The 14,411-nt window shown below is 33.9% G+C and overlaps 3 protein-coding genes across 12 annotated transcripts; 2 read left to right on the plus strand and 1 right to left on the minus strand.

The window, feature by feature from the left end:
• Positions 1 to 715: 715 nt before the first annotated feature.
• GLX2-5 (glyoxalase 2-5) lies at positions 716 to 3,743 on the plus strand. Of its 3 annotated transcripts, none has more exons than NM_128692.5 (8): positions 716 to 1,150; positions 1,420 to 1,590; positions 1,721 to 1,924; positions 2,021 to 2,144; positions 2,740 to 2,840; positions 2,952 to 3,026; positions 3,118 to 3,216; positions 3,302 to 3,743. In NM_128692.5, exons 1-8 carry the CDS (start codon positions 1,097 to 1,099, stop codon positions 3,446 to 3,448), a joined length of 975 nt encoding a protein of 324 aa, NP_180693.1. In that variant the 5' UTR covers positions 716 to 1,096; the 3' UTR covers positions 3,449 to 3,743. The 3 variants fall into 3 exon arrangements, with proteins under 3 accessions (NP_180693.1, NP_001324089.1, NP_850166.1); NM_179835.1 differs by having other exon boundaries at positions 939 to 1,150; positions 1,423 to 1,590; positions 3,302 to 3,639; NM_001336327.1 differs by having other exon boundaries at positions 2,952 to 3,216.
• Positions 3,744 to 4,303: 560 nt separating this feature from the next.
• Positions 4,304 to 6,664, minus strand: ADS2 (16:0delta9 desaturase 2). 2 transcript variants are annotated; one of them, NM_001336328.1, is made up of 6 exons: positions 6,646 to 6,664; positions 5,857 to 6,301; positions 5,587 to 5,727; positions 5,355 to 5,495; positions 5,146 to 5,252; positions 4,304 to 4,965 (listed from the first exon to the last, which is right to left on the minus strand). In NM_001336328.1, exons 2-6 carry the CDS (start codon positions 6,190 to 6,192, stop codon positions 4,767 to 4,769), a joined length of 924 nt encoding a protein of 307 aa, NP_001323798.1. In that variant the 5' UTR covers positions 6,193 to 6,301; positions 6,646 to 6,664; the 3' UTR covers positions 4,304 to 4,766. The 2 variants fall into 2 exon arrangements, with proteins under 2 accessions (NP_001323798.1, NP_565721.1); NM_128693.5 differs by lacking the exon at positions 6,646 to 6,664 and having other exon boundaries at positions 5,857 to 6,508.
• A 4,910-nt stretch (positions 6,665 to 11,574) lies between these two features.
• Positions 11,575 to 14,407, plus strand: AT2G31370 (Basic-leucine zipper (bZIP) transcription factor family protein). 7 transcript variants are annotated; one of them, NM_001036380.2, is made up of 8 exons: positions 11,590 to 11,681; positions 11,868 to 11,946; positions 12,064 to 12,713; positions 12,916 to 13,048; positions 13,183 to 13,267; positions 13,360 to 13,573; positions 13,602 to 13,738; positions 13,866 to 14,169. In NM_001036380.2, exons 3-7 carry the CDS (start codon positions 12,094 to 12,096, stop codon positions 13,681 to 13,683), a joined length of 1,134 nt encoding a protein of 377 aa, NP_001031457.1. In that variant the 5' UTR covers positions 11,590 to 11,681; positions 11,868 to 11,946; positions 12,064 to 12,093; the 3' UTR covers positions 13,684 to 13,738; positions 13,866 to 14,169. The 7 variants fall into 7 exon arrangements, with proteins under 7 accessions (NP_001031456.2, NP_001318327.1, NP_180695.1 ...); NM_001036379.3 differs by having other exon boundaries at positions 11,575 to 11,681; positions 13,360 to 13,738; positions 13,866 to 14,407; NM_001336329.1 differs by having other exon boundaries at positions 11,575 to 11,946; positions 13,360 to 13,749; positions 13,866 to 14,407.
• Positions 14,408 to 14,411: the final 4 nt, after the last annotated feature.

Here is a 14,411-nt window from a genome sequence, read left to right on the forward strand (position 1 = left end):
GGTCTCTTAGGAATTTCATGAGATATGACTTTTATTTGGGAAGAAACTCGGCTTGAAAACATTTGAACAACACAATTAATATTGGAATTAATCAAACACCCGACTCGGTTCGCCTTTACACCACGAGTTCTTTATTCACACGCAAAAAAATTCTGAAAACCGGATCATAATCCCGGTTTAGTTGGCCGAGCATATTCCTAGGTAGGTCCTTACGATTTATGCTCTTAAACAAGGCTTATCACTTATGTTAATTGTTACATACTTGCATGCGTGTATAGGACTATAGGTCCACCTAACGAAATACTACAATTGAGAAAACAAGTTTTCTTTAATATACAAGTTTAATTACATATATGCTCGCGTCATGTCATCGATCATGTGAGTTCATGTTTCTTCTTCTTTTTCTTTAATTTATTTTATAGTATAAAGCATGCATGATTCATGTTGTAACTTATTTCAAAACATTGATTATATAATAATCTCTTATAAGATTAAAAGGATAATTCTCTTACTTTTCTGAAACGTTCTCCGACATTGCTTTCTATAGTAAAATCAGGTGAATGTAAAAAAATTGAACATTACTAAATCATCAAGTCAATTTGAATTTTAAAATTACATGAAAAAGTGCCTTTTGTCGGCAAAGTTTAAATAATATGATCAAATCTTGTATTTAAGCACAACAATTAAGTTCATTTTCATTCCTACCATAAAAAAACAATATTAAGTTTCATTTTCATTAAAAAAAATTTGAAATAAATCAAAAGTTTAATTAAATTAAAATTTTGATGCACATTTTGTAGTCGTGAAAACACGTCTTACCTAAATTCAGAGATGCCTCGCTGTTTAATATTTTGGTTTAGTATTCGGCACCACTTGTCCCGGTCCGGTTCGTTCCGGTTTAGGATGTTCTAGGAGGCGACACATTGCTCTCTCTCTGTACGGCTTCTTCTTCTTCTCGCTGACGCTCTTTCTCCGTCAATTCTCTTCGAAGATCGTTTTGATCCAAGAGAGAATTCTCTGAGAGATTGAGAGGGGAAGAGAAATTCTTCGATCCATAGAGAGATAATTCTCTTTGAACATCGATCCATAGAGAGATATGCAAACCATCTCGAAAGCTTCTTCTGCCACCTCCTTTTTTCGATGTTCTAGGGTTTGTTTTCTTTTCCTCTTCTCGATTCTTGTGATTCTTTGTCTTTGGGAAGAAACTATAATTGTGATTGTTTTTGTTTTCTGAAATTCTGAAATTTCATTCATGACAAGATAAAATCTGAACCTTTTGATGATTCATGGTTAATACGTGATGATCATTTTGATGATTTCATTTTCATGCCTAAGATATTGAGAAAGCTTCTTGTTGCCTCTTGTTTGAGTATTTATTTTCATGCCTAACATCTCTCTGTTTATTTTGATTGCTTCCAGAAGCTATCAAGCCAGCCATGTGTGAGACAGCTTAACATAAGAAAGAGTCTTGTGTGCAGAGTGATGAAGCTGGTCTCTTCACCTCTTAGGACTTTGCGTGGTGCTGGTAAATCTATCCGAGTTTCAAAGTTCTGCAGTGTCTCCAATGTCTCCTCATTGCAAATTGAACTGGTGCGTGCTGTTGGGAATCTCCTAAACCATTTTCTCACAGTACTTACTAATTTGGTCTCTAGATTTGTTTGAGCCCATGTAGTAGGTTATCATGTAATGAAAATGATTCCCAGGTGTTTATTCTTTCCAGGTGCCTTGCCTTAAGGATAACTATGCTTATATCTTGCATGACGAGGATACTGGTACAGTTGGGGTGGTTGACCCTTCTGAAGCTGAACCTATTATCGATTCGTTGAAGAGGAGTGGTCGTAATCTAACATATATATTAAATACACATCATCATTATGATCACACTGGTGGGAATTTGGAATTAAAAGACAGGTACGGGGCAAAGGTAGGATGTTTTAACTTCTCTTTATGTACTCGTTGTGCAATGATAACATTTAAAAAGAATGTTGGTATAAACGAAGGTTACATCTTTGGTATGCAGGTGATTGGCTCAGCTATGGATAAAGACCGGATTCCTGGAATTGATATGGCCTTGAAGGATGGTGACAAATGGATGTTTGCTGGCCATGAAGTCCATGTTATGGATACTCCTGGCCACACAAAAGGTTGTTTATAATTCTCATATTAACTTTTGGAGCTTTGAATGCATGTTCTTGCATTCCAGTTAAGCCTTTGCTTTGCTAAATATTCCACTTTAAAGTAGTTCGGAATTCGATTATTTCAGCCTATGTTCAGTGTCTTCATTATATCTCAGTTATGTATGAATTTAAGCTGAGATTGGAGATTTGGTTTAGCTACGGTGGATTTTGTGGTCGTAACTCTTAACTTGCCGCCGAAGATAGAATTGTATGTCTTGTTCAAAGAAGCCAAATGCACATCTAAACGTACAGGAGTTTGACTATTTTTCAACAGACTTGTGGATTATGGGGAATTTTGTCTGGAAAAGTTGGGGTTTCTCTCTTATGATCCTTGGGTTTTAAAGTTTGTACATGCATTGTATTGAGGAAACATGAGAGTTCTACCATAAATTATGTAACCAGAACAGTTCTGTTCTTCTCTTCTTCAAATTAGATATGCATATGGCCAACATCTATCTGTGGTTTTGACGGTTTCTGCGAAAACCATCCCGTTATATACCTCTTAAGCGTTGTTGTCCCATGTTTTAGTCTTTGTCTCTTATCTTCTTAATTATACTTGCAGGCCATATCAGCTTATACTTTCCAGGATCACGAGCGATCTTCACCGGGGACACGATGTTTAGCTTATCATGTGGTAAACTCTTTGAAGGCACTCCTAAGCAGGTAAACAGCACATATCCCTCTCCATCTTTCTGCTTATGTACATTTCCTTTGGAACCAAACTCTCAGAATCAATTCATGTATATTTTTAAATCCTCTGCACATGTTCTGCAGATGCTTGCTTCTCTCCAAAAGATCACATCTTTACCAGATGACACAAGCATATACTGTGGTCATGAATATACACTGGTCTGTTGTACTTTAGTATTCTAGTGTTGGTGAAAAGTTTTTTACTAAAAGAGATAATCTCAGATGACTATAATTTGATTTGGGTGTGCAGAGTAATTCCAAGTTTGCGTTGTCTCTAGAGCCAAACAACGAAGTACTTCAGTCCTATGCAGCTCATGTTGCAGAGCTCCGAAGCAAGAAATTACCAACGGTAAAAACAGTTTCATCACCAATGATCGTTATTCACTACTCAATTCTCTTGGTTAACTTAGTGTTGATTCTTTGTCAAACTTCAGATTCCGACAACAGTGAAGATGGAGAAAGCTTGTAACCCCTTCCTCCGCAGCTCAAATACAGATATCCGTCGGGCTTTACGCATTCCAGAGGCCGCAGATGAAGCAGAAGCTTTAGGGATTATCCGGAAAGCAAAGGATGATTTCTAAGCTTAGGCTTTTTCTGAGGTAAACCTTTGGTTTGCTTATGTAGTCCTCAAATGAGTGTGCACCCTTTGACTTTGACGTTTTATAAAAAAAAATACAAATACAAAACCTAAAAAAAGAGACATTTTTTATTAACTTTGTTGTAAAACTTCTAATTTTTCTTTTTCTACTCAAATTTCAAACAACTTGTGTTTAACAGCTCGTTACTGATTTAAGAAATTTAGTTAAGAGTGTTAATAGAATATTTGTGTTATGACCATTGTAATAGTCGTAACTTTATTTGCAGTAACTTCACCCCAAAAAAACGAAAAAAAAAAATAACAACCAAGATTAAATTTTCCAAAGCCAAAACAAGAGTTTACTTTTTTTTAACATTTGTCCTTGTTGATAGAGTTGACGATATTTGATGATTAGCTAGTAGGATTTGATCGTTGATGAAGAGAATCAAGTTGGTCATTGTCACTAATATAAGCTTTAATAAATAACCTAACCTATTTTTTTTCAAATTCGAATTTTTTGACTCAATTGAAAAAGAATAGAATACATTTCTCTTTATTTCTAGGACCACTCATTTCAAAAGAAATACTATTCGCCAAGAATAAAATCCAAAGGTAAAATCATATATTCCTATTTACAAGAAAATCCAAGCAGCCTATAAACTTGTGTACCATTTTTTTAAAGAAAACCCAACAGTTAAGAAAGAGTACCGACTTCAAATCCGAAAGAGATAAAATAGTGCCGACTTCAACGTAAAAAGCAAAGGTGATAATGTTGATATACGTACATCAAACTTTAGGTTTTAACCAAAAAGCCAATGAACTCCAAAAACCAATATATTCGCATTGAAAAAGTCTCTGCTTTTCTTCTTTTGTAATTTTCTTTTTCATCTTTATATATATCTATTGAAATGATCACAAAAAATCACATAAAAAAGGTAATTTTATATGTGGCTATAAACTCCAACAACCAACCAATATCATCTCCTTTTGAACAAGTCTTATGTCTTTTTGCTTTTCTTCTTTTATCGTAAACGACGATTAGATATTTTAGAGAAGTCTATATATTAAAATAAGTCTCACATAGAGACCGTAATTAACGTATTAATTGTCCCCACTAAGATTTTATATATAAGTACCAATTACGACAAATATCTTAATCAACTTGGTCCAACACCAAAACACATCGGAAACGTCCTTTGCGTTAACCCAAAACTTCAAAAGTAGTAATAAAGAAAATAAAACAATAACTCTCTTTTAGGATTAGAAATTATTCTAATTACATAGAATAGATCCCTTTTTCTATGCTCTTCCCGCAATTTCCATCAACGAACTATAGCCATACGACGTCGTTGAGCCTCCGTTGGCACTTTCACATCGGTCGCTAAACCGATAATTTCGAAAAACCGAACAATGTACCACGAAATGTCTATTTGCCACCATTCAAGTCCTTGTCTAGCCGATGACTCGAACGCATGATGATTGTTGTGCCAACTCTCTCCAAATGAAAATACCGATAACCACCTTTCAAAAAACAAAAAAGATATAAATAATTCAACTACATTATTGAGTTTTTGGAAACATGACTTTATATGAGCTGTCTCCAATTCATGTGTACTTTTGTATTTTGGGAAAGTGTCATAAAAGATATTATACCATTCAAAGTACAGAAACCAAAAATGTTAAGAGATAATATTGACATACCAAACATTACGAGAAGTGTCATTGGTCTTCCAAGTTCGAGTGCCCCAAATATGGCAGAGTGAATTTATGAGGCAAGTCACGTGCACTTCCAATGCTGCTCCTACCCCCTGAGAATCTCACCAACCCATACATTAATTGCTAATTGATTCTACAATTTATATCGACCAAAATACTATACGTTTTAAAAATATATAGAGACATTCACTTACCATTCCCCAAGTAACGAAGGACATGCCACCAAGGTAGAAGAGAAAGAAACCCAATCCTAAAATGTGAAATAGCACTGTTTTCTGAAGAAACCTATAAAACCATTGCCTCTTCAAATCCTCCACGTTTGCTCTTCTTCCACACTGTATTTAATTTGAATCTTTTGGTTATAGCCAAAACGAATTATAGCGAAATAGACTATCCACAACAAAATAAACATACAAATAAAATCACCTTTGAAACAAGATAGGCAGAGTCATAGATCCAAAGAAGATGACTAAACCAAAAACCTTCCTTAGGACTATGTGGATCACGTTCTGAATCCGTGAACTGGTGATGGTAACGATGTGTACTCACCCAATCAATCGGATCTCCCTATTTTTAAAAAATAAAATAAAATAAAGTTTTAAGATCTAAATAAAATAAAGTACAAGAAGCAATTAAGATCTTAAGATCTATAAAATTAAATAGACTTTAAAAATAAAATAAAAAAGGGTTATGAACCTGAATAGCGAGAAGGGCACAATAGGCTAAGAGATACTCAAGCCATTTAGGGACTTTGAAACTCCGGTGAGCCAAGTTGCGATGATAAGAGACGGTGATACCAAGACCACCGATGGTGTAAAACAAAAACGTAACCCAAAGAGCCGACCAAGTGAAATAAAACGGAGCCAAGAGAGCAAGAGAATGAACAGTGAAAGAAGCTGAGAATTTCACATAATCTAATCTCCTCCACCTTCTATCCCAAAACACCCATCTCCTCTTCTTCTTCTCCTCCACCGCCGCCGGCGTTGATGGATTTTTCTGGTGGTTCTCCTCCACCGTTGATGTCACCGACATTTCGGATCTCTCTTTCTCTTCTCTTCTTTTTAGGTTCTCTCTCTCTTTTTTGTTAATGGAGAAGAATAAAAGTGATGCTTCTCTTCTAATTTATAGTGATTTTAATTTACTGCAACAAAGTATCATAAGGAATCAGTAAATAATAAATATCATGATATTTGTTGTTGCGGATGGGCACGTAAGGGTTGAGGTGTATCTACTACATGCAATAGTGAAAGTATATTTTGTGTAACCAGTAAAAAAAAAAGAAGAAGGTTAAATATAGATGCCAACGTAAAGAGGAAAAGTGTCACAGGGCTCGAAATTTAGTTTTGACTTATTCTACTGTTTTGATATACATGCTTTATGGATGTACGTGATTACAGGCAAAAATCACGTTCGGGTAGCTGGAAAACTGTTATCAAAATTCCAGAGTTTTTTTTCTGTTTCTTTTAAAATAAAAATTGGAATTACCCACTGGCTTGTACCCAAGCATATACTGTTTTTAGTCCTATCTTATCAATAATTTATGGACAATATATATACAAACTAAAGGACCCAAGTGTCAATATACACCAACTCCTAATGTTAATACAATACATTTATTTATTTTACAATATATACAAGAAATAAATCCAAATTTTTATTTTTTTATAACATCAATTCAATTAATTAATTTTATTTATTTAATAGAAATAAATCAAATAGTACCATTAATAGTTGACCAAAAAATGGAATAGTATATAAATTTGACTATCCAGCTCATAAAAAAGATGTGATTTTAACACCTTTCCTTTTAATATGCAAAAAGAAAAGAAAAGATCTCTAAGAAAAGCATATATTTTTATATTCTTATTTTAAAATTTTTAAAGTTTGACCCCAAAAATAACAGATCTGGCTCAAAGTGTTCGATCTAACTTTGTTGATTGAATATTTATTATTAAGATGTAAAAGAAAGAAAAAAACTATTGGCATATAAAAATAAAAATAAACTATTTATTTATTTTCTTCTAGTTTGGGTTTTAGTGGAAAAACGGTCTATTTCCTCACGAGAAGTACCGTATCATGCCAAATAGAGCTCAAACTTCAACCCCGGTCTACATGTCCATGAAAACAAAGTTTTAAACCTATTTCTCCCCGAAACGTAAGTTCTATAGCTAAATCTCCCCAAATTAATACTTCGAGATCTATTAACACATATATCTGGTTTTTGTCGGTTTAATGTACACCAATTCAGTCTTAACCATTTGAAAACAAATTTTAACCAAAACTAAACCAAAATTATCAAAAATTAACCCGAACCCGCCGACCTATTAATTTGGTGCAAGTATACTTAATACCCCACATGATGAGGAAAGTCTCTTTATACTTGCATCCAAGATCGATCATTGATTTCATCAGGAAAAAGTTAGTCTAGTATTGTTTTTAAACGAAGATAATCCAAGCAAAATTTCAGGTGAAGAAGAAGCGTTGGATCGGATCATTAATAGGTCGGCGGGTTCGGGTTACTTTTTGATAATTTTGGTTTAGTTTTGGTTAAAGTTTGTTTTCAAATGGTTAAGACTGAATTGGTGTACATTAAACCGACAAAAACCAGATATATGTGCTAATAGATCTCGAAGTATTAATTTGGGGAGATTTAGCTATAGAACTTACGTTTCGGAGAGAAATAGGTTTAAAACTTTGTTTTCATGGACATGTAGACCGGGGTTGAAGTTTGGGCTCTATCTGGCATGATGCGGTATTTCTTGTGGGGAAATAGACCGTTTTTCCGGTTTTAATAGATATGATTCATTTCCGGTGGGGTACGGATTTGTCTAAACAAGATTTGTAGACCGAAGAAAAATATATAGCATTTGGATCTTTGTAAAAATTAAGAATGTAAATGAACAAATAAATAGAAAATGTATGTATTTTTCTAGAGTTCTTGTATTTCTTGACTATCATTTCTAAATTTTTGGGGTATATGTAAATATTTTTCATTAGGTTAGGTATTACGTTCGTATGTATTTGTGTAATATTATTTGAATAATGAATAGTCAAATTTGAGGTTTAAATAAAAGCCGTACAGTATTTTATCAATTCGTTTAAAGTTTAGATATCAAGTACTAGAGTACATGTATTCTTAGGCTTTTTTCCTCTTAAACTAATCATTTTAGGGTTGCAAGATTGATCATCGATGCATACACGTCTCTATTACTATTACTTTAAACACTAAAGTACATTACTCGAAAAAAATCTGACTATGAAATAATATATTTAATTATTCAGTGTACGATATGATGATATCTTCTTATGCACCCTATAATGATATCGCTCTCAAATCTCAAATATTCAAGTATCTTTGTTTAAAAAAATATTATGATGAGCGATATTTTTATAAACTTTGGGGCCTAATGCCATGTTGCCCACACACATTTAATGCTTTAAGTAACTAAAACTTAATTTGAAACCATACCTCTAATGATATAAAGAATATGTTGGATCAAAAGACAAATATAAGATCGTAAACTTTCACATGTTAAGATCCGATACGTAGACATAAGCATGTGCTCTAACTTGTAATTTCGTATAGACAATTCAAACAATCTTGTTGTGACTGTAAGTGATCAGCCACTTTCTTATATGTATAAAATAAAAATAAACAAACAACTTACTAAATCATCACATCTGAATAAATGTCCCAGAATTTCCTAGATCCTCGGTTTTCTAGATCTTGAAAAAGAAAACTTTAGTTATTCAAAACACTATAGTGGCGATGAGAGAGCCTCGCGAGGAAAAAAAAAAAAAAGAGCCTCGCGAACTCCGGAAACGTAAGACGACAAAAAATATGAAAATTAAAATAATATGAGTACAAGAATTGAAAGTGCCCTACAAGAATAGTAGACATAGTGAAGTTACTTTCATTATAGGTAAGCAGCTTCATATCATAACGAAAAAAAAACAGAGTAAAGATCGGGAACAGATAATCTAAATAATAACAAAATACGTTTAAAAATTAAGAGAGCAAAATTAATTGATCACTACCAATATTCTCACTAATTTGGATAACAAAATGTCCTAGGTTTTAAATTAGGAGAGCTAATTTCATTGATTACTACCAAAACTTTGAAAATGAAATTTGGGATGCATACGTAATGAAACGGATATTCCATCTCAAAATGGATATATCTAATTCTACCATCACTAATATTGTTGATTATAAAAATTCTTTTTTCCCAATTTGTATTGTACCCACTTACCTTAGTAGTTTCTAAATCAAAACATTAGCATTAAAGGTATGGATTGCGTTAGTTAGAAATTTGTTAGGTTGTGGTTAAGTAAGAAAGCCTAAAGTGAGAAAGGTAGTTGCGCTTTGTTAATAACGATTAACAAGCATTAAACCTAATGACCGATTCATACGTAATGCATTAATAAAGTTATGGTGGATATCAATTAACAAGAAGATGTTAACACTCAACAAAACATTTTATTACGATCTGAACTCTTAACCACATTAAAATTTTGGGTACTAGGATTTTGGAGCAGGTAAATATATGGTGTTGGGAGGGTAATCGTCATTATATTACCATATTTCTAAACCCAAGATTTTATGACGTTTAATTTTTTGGAAAAAAAATTGAGTACTACATTGCATTGGTCAAGAAAACATTAGAAAATCACTTCCGTGTTTTGAGAAGAATAGTATTTTTTCCGACTTGGTTCTGTTGTTTCAATGAGAATATAGGTTTGTGTTTGGTATTTTGAGTCCAACTAAAACTGGAAAAGAAGTCATAATGTTGTCACGTAGTTTTCTTTCCTGAAAACGGACTAAATACATAGTTGCTGAGTTTAGTATTCTTAAAACTAGTCGTGATTTGATTTGAAAATAATATTACATGTATCAGAACTTCTTCTACATTACAATATTGGAATTCTTAATATATATATATATATATATATATAACATATATTCTAAAACAAAAATGATCGTAACATGTGTGCAGAGATAAAAAATAGTTAAATGATGCTAATGGTCCCTGATCGCCATTTGAGTAGTAGCTTGTCAGAAGTCACTGACTACTAGTGATCAAATATACTCTCTCAATATAACATATTCCTCCCTAACTTATAAACTTTTCACATTCATCACAATGTAATGCATTACTTAACTACATTAGGTGGTTAAAACTCCTACTTAATCTCATCAAATGTTTCCGGACAAATCATATTTTAAGGAATATAATAGAAATACACTGAGACTTAACCATTTCAAAACTTTAGTATACATTACACACTATATACAGATATACTGTCTAACTGATAATGTTATTTTGCCCTGTATGATTACTAATCAGAGTTTACGTCTAAAACCGTCCAAAAGAATCCCTTAACTTAGCTAGGTAGCTTTAGCTTATGAAACTTTGACAGACTCAATCAATTCATCACACACGATAAATACAAAGAACTACCTCTATTAAAGACGAGTAATATCAAAGTACGAGGAAATGTGTGAAACCTGACCATTGAACCAAGTGACTTTAATGCTATCGCCAGATGAAATTGATTGCAAATGTATGATATGATAGGAATATAGGAGGACACCACTACAGATAATATTGATTTTTATAGGGACATCAGAAGTTAATATATCAATCACTTCAAAACGTTTTTCAGATTATTAATTGTGAAATCGACCACCGTAACATTCCTTTCCAACTAGGAAAAGGACAATGATGCTTCGCAGATACAACATGTGGTACCATCACCAATTATTATTATTTTTATAGGGAAAAATTATTTAATGGCACACAAAAAAAGAAGAGAAAATTATTTCATTTTTTGTTTAAATCTGTTCAAATAATATCTTTGTCCTAAACAGATAATATCTCATTTTTCATATTAATTATATATTTTCCACGTTATGAAAAAAGAAAAACTGATATTTATTTGTTTACATGATACATTTACAAACCAAAAATAAAATAAAATATACATCTTGCTTTGCTTCGATCATAACAAATCACAATCATAATTGATTTATCTGTTGCTATCATAAAAAGTCAATTAAAATAATTTAGAAAAATTAAACTTTAAGATAAAGTTTCAAATAATATAGGGGATATTATTAAACAGAGATATGTAATAAAAGAAGATAGACAGTAATGTTTTTTTTTTTTTTTTTCATCCGATAGACAATAATGTTTAATTAATATAAAATCATAAGATCACACATTGGATTTAATATTATACAAGTATTTTTGTGATCAGTAGACATTTAATACTATACTAATCCAACAAAAGAAAAAAAGATGTAGTAGGCCCATAAATTGGCTTAGGTTTAATGGGCTTTAGGCCCATAAATTGTTGTCTAAGAAAAGGCCTTGGCCTGATTGGTAACAAGTTGACATAAATTAATTCTTCAAAAATCTCTTCTGCAATCTCATCGTCACAGTCACGGAAATGGCGGAACACGCAAAACGACGCGTTTTAAGAGCATATTACCTACTCATCCATGATGATGATCTGTTGTAAGAATCGAATTCTCTCCTTCCCTCATCTCATCTCCTACCTAGATCTCTCTCTTCTCTTCCTCTCATTTCCTTCTCCCTTACTAAATTTCCTTCTCTAATCTCTACTTTGTCCAAAAGCATTTAACTTTAACCGGAAAAATCTTACATTTTTTTCCTCCTGGATCTCTCTCTCTATATCTGCAGATTCACACTACAGCTGATTTAGATCTATTTCGTAAGTGGGTCTTTCAAAGTCGTCTCCTTTGATCTACTTTGATTCAGGGTTAGGATTAAAAACTTCTCCTTTTTCTATAGTTGCTTCACTGTTTCTATTCCATGGAGAAAGTTGCTAGCTTTAATTTGCCAACTTACTATTCTTATGTGTAATAATCGTTTGCAGGGTCGTTGATTTGGTGATAAGTCAGTAGAAATGGATAAGGAGAAATCTCCAGCACCTCCTTGTGGAGGTCTTCCTCCTCCATCTCCATCAGGTCGATGCTCTGCATTCTCAGAAGCTGGTCCCATTGGTCATGGTTCAGATGCTAATCGAATGAGTCATGATATTAGCCGTATGCTTGATAACCCACCTAAGAAGATTGGACATCGGCGAGCTCATTCTGAAATACTTACTCTCCCTGATGATTTGAGCTTTGATAGTGATCTTGGTGTGGTTGGTAATGCTGCTGATGGAGCTTCTTTCTCTGATGAGACTGAAGAAGATTTGCTCTCTATGTATCTTGATATGGATAAGTTTAATTCTTCTGCTACATCTTCTGCCCAAGTTGGTGAGCCATCAGGAACTGCTTGGAAAAATGAGACAATGATGCAGACAGGCACAGGCTCAACTTCCAATCCTCAGAATACGGTTAATAGTCTTGGCGAAAGGCCAAGAATCAGGCATCAACATAGCCAATCTATGGATGGTTCAATGAATATCAATGAGATGCTTATGTCGGGAAATGAAGATGATTCTGCTATTGATGCTAAGAAGTCTATGTCTGCTACTAAACTTGCTGAGCTTGCTCTCATTGATCCTAAACGTGCTAAGAGGTAATTGGTTTTCGTTTTTCTTCTGTGATTCTCTGGTTTCTTAAATCCTGTTTATAGTGTGGATGGACACGGTGACTATTTGTGTGCTTTTGGTTTGAACCTTAATGCCACCAGTCATTTAGTTGCTTCAGCTGTTCCCACATAACTTCAGCTTTTTAATGAGTGGAGCAAGTGTATAATTTGTTTTTGTTTCATACAATAGGATATGGGCAAACAGGCAGTCCGCAGCACGATCAAAAGAAAGGAAGACGAGATACATATTTGAGCTTGAGAGAAAAGTACAGACTTTGCAAACAGAGGCTACAACTCTCTCAGCCCAGTTGACCCTCTTACAGGTTAGTTTTGACTCATTGTACGGTTGTTCTTTCTTCATGCTAAATGAAACTAAATCTAGCCTTACAACGTTTGTTCGTGCATTGTGATTTTTTATGGGTTGAAAACTTGTGCTCTTTTCTTCCTGTTTGTATAGAGAGACACAAATGGCTTGACTGTTGAAAACAATGAGCTGAAGCTGCGGTTACAAACAATGGAGCAGCAGGTTCACTTGCAGGATGGTGAGTCTCTCTTTTATCACAAACAATATCCCTCTGTGCCAAGACTGCTATAGTTGGTTCATATCATCGAATTGAATCTTCTCTATTAACAGAACTAAACGAAGCACTAAAGGAGGAAATCCAGCATCTGAAGGTGTTGACTGGCCAAGTTGCTCCATCAGCGTTGAACTATGGGTCGTTTGGATCAAACCAGCAGCAATTCTATTCCAACAATCAGTCAATGCAAACAATCTTAGCTGCAAAACAGTTCCAGCAACTTCAGATTCATTCACAGAAGCAGCAACAACAACAACAACAACAACAACAGCAACACCAACAGCAGCAGCAGCAACAGCAACAGTATCAGTTTCAACAGCAACAGATGCAACAGCTTATGCAGCAGCGGCTTCAACAGCAAGAACAACAAAATGGAGTAAGACTCAAGCCTTCACAAGCCCAGAAAGAGAACTGAGGAATATGAATATGTCCCACGTAAGTGAGAGGTTCTCCTTCTGAACAATTCCTTTCTCATTCATAAATTGTTGTTCATCCATCACTTGCAGTCTCTTGGATTTTAGGGTTTTAGCTAACACAGCTTAACGGGTGCCTTGGCCTACAGGGTATTGGCGTTTTGGTACGTAGAAGAAACCTTTTGGTAAGGTCATTGAAGATAAACATTTGGGTAAGCCCAAAGAAACAGAGTTCCGTGCATTGCAAATATGCAATGCACTGCAATTATTAGTTGTTTGGATTTGATATAGAGACTGAGTCTCGAAACCATAGTATGTAAAAATATAATCACGTTCAAAAGCTGTTAATTTGTTATAATCTTATAACAATTGTGTTTTAAGATACAAACCTACTTTGTGTTATGATATTTGTTCACTATTGGTTTTGGTATATATCCAAATCATTTTTCAGGGAATTAAATACTGACTTTATTCTCTAAAAGAAAGAAGGAAGGCCACAAGATGTCAAGATTAGTCCACACAAATGCCAACAAACTTGTATTGATGTTAAAGAAAATTAATGTCTCCTCCAATGTGTAATACAGACCGCAAAAACATTTCAGCCGACGAAATTGTTGTGCAACATTGTCCACAAGATTTTACGGCTACACTGTATACAGACTCACGAAAAAGAAAACATTAATAGTCTTTTCAGT

Source organism: Arabidopsis thaliana, chromosome 2, assembly GCF_000001735.4.
Source record: "Arabidopsis thaliana chromosome 2, partial sequence".
Lineage (NCBI taxonomy): Eukaryota > Viridiplantae > Streptophyta > Magnoliopsida > Brassicales > Brassicaceae > Arabidopsis > Arabidopsis thaliana.